Source organism: Cottoperca gobio, chromosome 5 (genome assembly GCF_900634415.1).
Source record: "Cottoperca gobio chromosome 5, fCotGob3.1, whole genome shotgun sequence".
In the NCBI taxonomy this organism is placed as follows: domain Eukaryota; kingdom Metazoa; phylum Chordata; class Actinopteri; order Perciformes; family Bovichtidae; genus Cottoperca; species Cottoperca gobio.
In genome coordinates, this window is record NC_041359.1 from 16,219,389 (window position 1) to 16,227,657 (window position 8,269).

The 8,269-nt window shown below is 37.6% G+C and overlaps 1 protein-coding gene across 3 annotated transcripts; it reads right to left on the reverse strand.

Annotated features, from left to right (window-relative positions):
• Window positions 1–182: 182 nt before the first annotated feature.
• On the reverse strand, window positions 183–6,117 carry rassf1 (Ras association domain family member 1). Of its 3 annotated transcripts, XM_029431919.1 has the most exons (7): window positions 5,980–6,117; window positions 4,043–4,410; window positions 2,726–2,850; window positions 1,534–1,638; window positions 1,114–1,402; window positions 915–1,030; window positions 183–791 (listed from the first exon to the last, which is right to left on the reverse strand). In XM_029431919.1, the coding sequence occupies exons 2-7, from the start codon at window positions 4,332–4,334 to the stop codon at window positions 642–644; spliced, it is 1,077 nt and encodes a 358-aa protein (XP_029287779.1). In that variant the 5' UTR covers window positions 4,335–4,410; window positions 5,980–6,117; the 3' UTR covers window positions 183–641. The 3 variants fall into 3 exon arrangements, with proteins under 3 accessions (XP_029287779.1, XP_029287781.1, XP_029287780.1); XM_029431921.1 differs by lacking the exons at window positions 2,726–2,850; window positions 4,043–4,410; window positions 5,980–6,117 and adding an exon at window positions 1,870–2,225; XM_029431920.1 differs by lacking the exons at window positions 2,726–2,850; window positions 4,043–4,410; window positions 5,980–6,117 and adding an exon at window positions 1,855–2,225.
• Window positions 6,118–8,269: the final 2,152 nt, after the last annotated feature.

Sequence of the window (8,269 nt, forward strand, 5' to 3'; positions counted from 1 at the left end):
TGAAGGAGATGTTCAACTGTAACATCTGGGTGTAATGTATAGGTGTCCACATACATTTAGCCATATAGTGCACTTCGGTTTTGGCTTACCACACTAGAACATGGACTACTGTGTTAACACACAGTCTATCCAATGTATTACTTTATGTACAATCTAAACAATGACATCAAAATGACCCGTGATTTATTATAATCAGTTTATTAGATAGTTAGAATGTAAACACATTCACATTTTAACCTTGCACAAATTCATTTCACAGGTTCATTAAAGTGCCAACATTTTAAAAACAGCTTCACAGTATATGAATGAAACTAAATATCACATGATGAATTACCAAAAAGACTAAAATTGTGTTTTAATACCACTATAAATAACCCAGTCAAGCAGTAGGGTTTTTAAAGTAAGAACTGCATCCAATTAAATCCAAGATAATCTATTATATCCTCCCATTCAGTTCACAACAGTGGCTCTTCTTGCACAACATTAGCAGCATACCTGCTTCATAAACAACATTAATTCAAAACAATATCATTGTCTGAGCTCTTTCCTTCCCTTTTACGCTGCTAATCAACAATACTATTCACAGTGGGAGAGCGTTCTTCTTCATTTTAAGATATCGAGATCAGTTGAATCCCTCAAAGTCAACCAGGAGTAGTAATTCTTGCCATGGCCTGCTTCGTAGTGTCTCTAGCAAGAGCGTAGCGCCTCACAATCTGCCGCACATGTTCTTCTTCCTCACGCTTCAGGATTCGCAGAAAGTTGCACAACTCAGGAAAACTAAATGCATCCCACTGTGGAGGAGAGCAACTTCCCATTAGCATATGTTGTATATACAGTACATATATTGGCTTTTTCCAGCATATATTGACAGGTTCATCATGTGAATTAATTTTCAGAGCCAAATGGAAACTTACATTTACTTCCCCTGTCTCATTCTCTTTCAAAATCAGACTCATAACCTTTTCACTGGGGCCAGCACACAAGCGCAGGTGCAGGGGGCACTCATCATCAGGCAGTTTACGCATGTACACTAAAGGGAATAAAACAGCACTTTAGAATTTAATACCTGCTTCTGTTTTGTTTTACACTAAATATGCATTTTGATGAATCTACCTTGACTTTGTCTCTCTGAGCGTTCAAACAGGGCAAACTTGGCCGGGTTGTCCACCACGGTGAACTTGTTGAGCAATGCCTCGATGACTTCTCGAACACGTGTTTGGGAGCTTATATGCAGGTGCTTGGCAGCGTCTTTGGGGAGGTAGAAAGATGTCCGCCGTTTCATCCGTCGGCCCTGCTGATCTTCCTCCTGTGTCGAGCACAGGCTCTGACGGGGGGGCAGGGTGATGGGACGGACTAACTGAAAGTGGACCTTGATGAAACCAGTGTAGGACCCGTCTTTATTCTGCAAGGTTGACAGATATATATTATGAGAATGGGGGTGGAATGATCTGCAAACTACTAATTACAAAAAACAATTCAAGTACATTATGCAAGAATAATTGTTCAGAGGAAAAAGGTTTATTAGCCACTCACAGCCACCATGTAGAGATTGCTGTTGATCTGTGCATTATATTCCTTAACCTTATGTTGAATCTCACCAACAGTAAACTCCTGTTTACCCCAATCGATCTGTTCATCCTAAAAGGAAAAGAGCAGGTACAGTACAGCAAATAGGCCACATAATGTCAGCAGAGAGCGTGTTCATTCAAGTGAGCGTTAAGAATTGAAAGAGAAAGTGAAAGAGAAAAGACGCATGGAAGTATAAGTAGAACCAATTCAAGTTTTTTGTCTGTTTTTAGACAATAAAGATGTGATTTTATAGTTCATTTAAGTTTAATTATGCCATAGCCTCACCCCTGATCTTCTGACCTTATGAAAGAAAGACGTATATGCAGTAAAATATAGTTCCAGCTCTGAGCTACTGTCCTCCTCACTGCACAATGTGTCACTTGTTGCTGTGCTTCCACAGGTCATCTCCGAGTTCAGGTGAACTTCAGGTGATTTTTTTCTTCGCCAAAAGATTTATTCTGGAGTTTTATGTCAGAATTAGCTTTCCTCTGTCTTTTTCTCTTCTGCCTGGAGAGATCTGATTCTGCTAAAACGTCTTTTGACCTCAGCATTTGTATTTGCTCCTCCCCGGCAATAAAACCTCACAAAGACGTCTAAAAGGCCAGCCCACTCCTAGAGGAGATCTGCTCAAATTATCCTAAGAGCAAAACTTTCACTCAATGTTATTGTTGATGTGTGTGTGCATACTAACATTAAGATGTAGTTTCCTGTCATAGAGAATTCACCGTATCACAACTCAACAAATAGTCCCAGAGTCAGAAACAAATAAATGCCTTAGAAAAAAACCAGCAAATATGAGGCTATTTTGGCTCAATTGTTGAGTCTTTGGGATCAAATAACTTAATCATGATCCCATAGGCATCGAGGAATTGAGCAAAAGTACTGTACAGTTCTGAAATAAAGGGCAGCTGTGTTATTATGAAGTTGTTGAGTTATCCCCTCCCCTCAGCTCTCCTAAATGACTTTCTGTATAGATACATTGACAATGAGGTGGTAATAAAACTAGTATATTTGAGGAAATATGGCATAGTGATACTCAGTGGACAATCTGGTAGCCTCCATCTGCTCTGACCTACCCACCTAAAACAATCCAATGAAGACTTTTTATACAAATGCACTATAGAAAGAAATATGTGGTTTTAGCTTTGTTCCTCACCACATTTGTGTCTGTCTCGACGGAGTCGACAGAGAAATCTTGCTCGTCTGTTAACAAACTTCCATCTGTGCAGCAGTCCAGCTGGATGAATGGTAGGCAGCGGTAGTGACAAGTGTAACTGCAGTCTGAGAGAGAGAGAGAAGGAAATGTTGCATTCTCAGTTATGCTTTGGCTTGCGGTCAACGCTTGTTCCGTAGAGCCCTCTGGTGTGGATTTGGTTCAGTAATCTGCTCCTGTGCTGAAGAACATCGACCTGAAACACACTAACCGAGATGCATTATCTATGTTATGTAAGCAACATGCCAAAATTAGTGTTTGTACACAATAAAAATGTCTTATGTTTGATATTTATAGTAGACGCCATCAACAGCAGCAGCATTTTGTTCTTGAACTGGGACAGAAATGCCTGAAGTCAAATTATTTCTATATATATATATATTCCCAGGAACTACAGCCAACATGAATTTTGCCAGAGCTTCCTACAGATTAGGACAAACTTTATGATAAAGTTTCTCATGAATGGAAAAATAACATGAGCATCCTGTGCTCTGGTGATACTGGAAGGTGAAGACAATGTCACAGCTCTTTGGATGGACATAACTTAGTTATTGTGGGGTTACAGAGCTGATTTGGGTTTTAAATCGAGGGCATGTTAAGCCATTTGTAATAAGGCTAAAGGTTTTATCTTCATACCAGGTTTCTTCACGAACCTTGAGTAAGCAACCACAATGGCTCACAATGTCTATTATTAAGCACATATGCCAGAACATAGTGATTCAAGGCGGCCCAATATACTGTACGGCATCGTGTCTCATGCAATAAAGTTCTAGAGGCAGGTTGCGTCTCTTTGCTTATTAGGTCAATGCAGAAAAACATGGTCGTCATGAACACATTAAACATAAAAGCTAGTGTAATTCTGTATTTTTGGTTACTGCCAAAATCCCTCAATCCTTTCCTACCTCTCTGTGGCTCTCAACACCAAGCCCAGTTGTTCCTACTAAAGACATAAGTCCCTGATATCCTTTAATTTTTAAATATGGCTAAATAATTTACTAAACAGCTGGGTATTGTACTGTTTTTTTAGCAAATGTTACAAACAGGAGAAAATTGCTGAGTTTGATTGTCAGCTGTGGATTAATACACATTTAGTGAGTATCTCCAGCAGCAGGAAGCTGAATCAAATTGACTCAAACATAAACTACAGTGAACATGTTGATGATATTAAAGAAACATGTCGCATAACAACAACAGATGTCTATGGCACAGACTAAAAATATAGAATATTACCAAACAAATTCACATACAGAAAGTACTCACTGGCACAGCGTAAACTTTGCTTATAAAGACCCCAGATGAATTCTCCACACTGGTCACACCAGGTGAGATGGGCGTGACTGTAGGGCTGGAAGTCATGTCCCACTCCAGCCTCCCCTGTCTGACACCGGGATGCTTCGATGCTGACGCTGTTTCCGACCAGACGGACGACATGGAAGTGGCTTGGTTGACCCGGGTTTACAGATGGCGAGGCTGTGCGGGCTGCAGGAGCAGCCAGCTCAATGGAATCATTTACACTCAGGTCCTTCAGCTCAATCAGCTCACATTTAGACATCCTGTCCCTGATACAGACTCTGACATGTCAAGTGAGCACTTGCTGTCCATAGGCTACTGTGGGTGTACATCCAGCCCTGAGAGGAGACAGCATTAGTATGTGCACCTTCGCAGCCTTAATTAATGAAGATGTTGTAAATGTAAAACTCTGATGAAATGCAGTAGTTGGGCAAAAAAAAGCCCCAGGTCAGTCTTTTGATTCAAATCATTGTGTTGTACAGAGGAACGGGTGGCCGCTAAATCCTGAGGAGCTGCAAGACCGTTTAAAATCATACACAAGTACAATATCATTAATAGATGAATGGGTCCGTTTCACATTCAATTCAGGCATAACATTCAAAAAAATCAATGTATGCTGTATTACGGTATGAGCTTCACAAAAGGAAAAACAAGAGATTAACCTTCGTTATCTGATGCCAGGATTTAAATGATTATAATAAAATGTGGGACAAGATGACTGGTATAATCCAGTACAATCCTAGGAAAACTCATACTGTTTTTCTGTGCAACACTGAAACAAAACTGCATGAAAGTGGGCCAGTACCATTTCATACACGAAATTCAGAAAGCACAGAACTCATTTAAATCCATCATTTCAGAAATAACTGGCGACACAATGTAAGTAAAAAGCCTACAGCTGTACCTGGTTTTAAATGATTAAATATATATAATGTCATGTATGCATGTATAACAGCTACAGGTGCTAAATGTGTGACACACAGTGGTGGAATGTACTGTACAAACATACTTTTTCTTTACTTAAGTATTTCCATGTTACACTCCTTTATACTTCTTCTCCACTGTTTAATAAACCACTATGGTCATTTTGCAGATTAAGATTATACATAGAAAACACATAATAATTTTATAAAATATGAAGCGTTATTGTAGATGAAACTACAAAGCTGTGTAGGTAAAATGAACTTCACCCACTAAAACATTAAAAATGCTGCTTAAAAGAATCAGTTATATTAATCAATTAATATAATTAATAAAACATATGAAAATATGACACTGACAGGGGTCGTTCTGCTGCACAATGAGTACTTTAGGAATATTTTAAACACATTTAGCTGATTATTAAATACTTTTACCTGAGGAACATTTTTTTATTCTAGACTTGTAATGGAGCATTTTTTACAGTGTGGTTTCTGAATACTTCTTCCACCCCCTTGTGACAGATAGGCTTGGATTGATATGAAAACAACTGAATTCATTCCTGTGGAGTGTCCCTGGGAAGAATACGTGTACAATGTTCACGGATGCATCAGAAATTTAGTTTCATTAGTTTCCCTGGGCTGCAATGTGACTTGAATATGAACAACCCGGGGCTCTATCTGCCAAATGGGTCACCACACGGCGTAATGATCCACACAGGGCAACAAGAGCACATTGTAACCAGGATCAACCATGCATATTTTCTGCCGGTTTTGTTATACAACACTTTCGTGTGAAACTAAGCATGCATGGCTTGATCTATAAAGTTTATTCTTTTATTTGTCATTTGTGCAAAGTGCAGATCCGTCTGTAACGGGACAGCCCGGTTTAATCCTGCCTGAAAACGGGACAACAAAACTCAGTTGACATTGACACCCGAGCAAATGTTCCGATTTGCTGACAGACAAACCGTTAAAAAAAGACCTTACCTCGTTTAATTCATCCTCGCCACTTATCATAGAGGAGATTTGGAGAGTGAATGCAGTTTGTATTGTATTACCGAACCGTCCCTCGTCCCTCGCACGCACTTCAATTTGCGCATGCACATTGTGAGTGTGGGATTACAGTCTAATCCCGTATGTATATTAACCCATCCTGAGGAGAGGCACCATGGGAAGAACCCCCTCTGTTGTCACGCAGTACTGATATATTATTCTGTATGTGTACAGTGATGGAGGGTCAATAGAGAGGTGGCATACACTATAATAAACATGCAGTGACACTTTCTAATAACTAAGGCACACATTATAAAGTAGGCCTGGTTATAAATTGTGACTAATATCTTTTTTTAATAGTAAATAATGTTCCTATGCTTTGAAGATCATTAATAAACTATTAATACAAATGTATTGTTTTAATAACATTTATAACTGCAGACTATAGGGTTTATTAGAATGTATTTGACCTGTATTGTTATTATAAAATTGAAAGGATAAACATTATGAAATGGAGATTTTTGCCAATTTGACAACCTTTGCTCTTATTCCAAGTTTATAAAGTATTAGTAATTGATTTATCAAGCATTAATAAAGCCATTAGTTATAATTTATAAACCCTTTATAAAGGATGCCTTATTATCTACTTTGTTTTACCATGGACAGTAGAAAATGTTGTTTTGATAGGATTTAGCATTGTGTTTGATAATTTACAATAAAAATGACTTCTTTTGGGAAGCTAAAGTTGTAGTTCAGAAAGTAAATTGCGCTTCAAACCCTTATATGATTCATTGATAACCAAATCCATGACCATGGACCATGATATTTTATAGCATCCCAAAGTAAACAATCATGAAACATTTTACACTTTTGTCAAAGGGAATTTTAATTAGTCAGTATAAAGTGCTTTAATTTCCTGATCAATGATACTATTGATCAATCTGAAACAGACAGAGGAAAGCACTTTTTTAACTGATTGATATTTTGGATGGAATAGACTGTTTAATGTTTAATTACGGGCCATTTGGAAATCACTCAATGGGGAAAAGCCTCCAGGCAAAAATATGGGGGCAGATGAAGAAGGGCTCTTCTTATCTCTCTCAAGACAGACATGTATGTTAGAATACCAGGAGCTTTAGATTACCACTCTCTTATTTTATCACTGAGTTCATTCCGTCTTTGTAGCGAGAGAAAGCAAGAGTGATACAGAGAGGGAATGTAAAATACAGTAGATAGAACAGGTGTGAGTAAATCTGGATAGTTCTGTCCATCTACTTTTTGTTGTTTGAGTATTAAAATGGTATGTATGTATAGTTGGCTTAATTTTATTTGCCATATATTGAAAATTAAATACACTTTTTATTTATTTAATAATGACCATATTGTTTTATGACTCTTGTTCATCATTTTTTTTTATTAATTCTGATTTGTCATTAATAGATTCAAATAAAATCTATTGTCTTCTAGTATGGGCACCACATTGAGGTCATATAGCCTAACTACAGTAGCACTACAGCTAATGTGTTAACAGTAAATTACCGCTATTTCAAATTATTATTATTATTTTTATACTGTAAATGACATATACCATCTGCACTATAAGACCATGCAAATGCCAGTATCTAACCGTAAATATGTTTTGTGGTAGGTTTATGGGCAGCAAAGGCTAAAAGTGTAATAATACATAAAATAATAATAATATACTAGCCTATAACACTGACAGAAGCCATTATGCATTATGAGTACTTTTACTTTTGACCCTTTAAGAACATTTTGTTGCTAATACTTGTGTACTTTTACCAAAGTGAATGTTTGAATGTAAGACTGACTTGTAAGGGAGTGTTTTTATACTGCAGTATTGTTACTTTGACCTAAGTGAATGGTTTGAATACTTCTTCCACCACTGTTTAAAAGTCGATACAATAGCAGAGTAGACACGCACATACACATCTGGGAGTTGGTACTTATTGCAGTCTACTGCTTATTATTTTTATGTAACATGTTTGTGCCACCATCTGAACAACACAAGCGCCTGAGTTATGAGTTTGGGTCGTAAAAGAAACCCATAAGTCTGGCTCCTCTGGGAAACTAAGAAACACACAATGTAGAATTACATAAACAAAGTATCAATCTATAATAAGACTTAGTTTTTATATGCTAATGAGAACACATGGCACTGTGTTTGGTGGGCATATTGTGTCTATAATATAATGTGTGTGTGTAAGACATAGAAAAACAAAGAAGTGATGAATGAGCATGTTGTTGTTTTCTTGCTCTGAATGCC

What these genes read in the sequence shown, in the direction of transcription:
- rassf1 (XM_029431919.1), bottom strand. Translation starts at nt 4,334, where the DNA reads ATGTCTAAATGTGAGCTGATTGAGCTGAAGGACCTGAGTGTAAATGAT. An exon ending in GCAATCTCTACATGGTGGCT is followed by an intron (nt 1,403 to 1,533) that starts GTGAGTGGCTAA and finishes TCAACCTTGCAG; the next exon opens with AATAAAGACGGGTCCTACAC. An exon ending in CTCAGAGAGACAAAGTCAAG is followed by an intron (nt 1,031 to 1,113) that starts GTAGATTCATCA and finishes TATTCCCTTTAG; the next exon opens with TGTACATGCGTAAACTGCCT.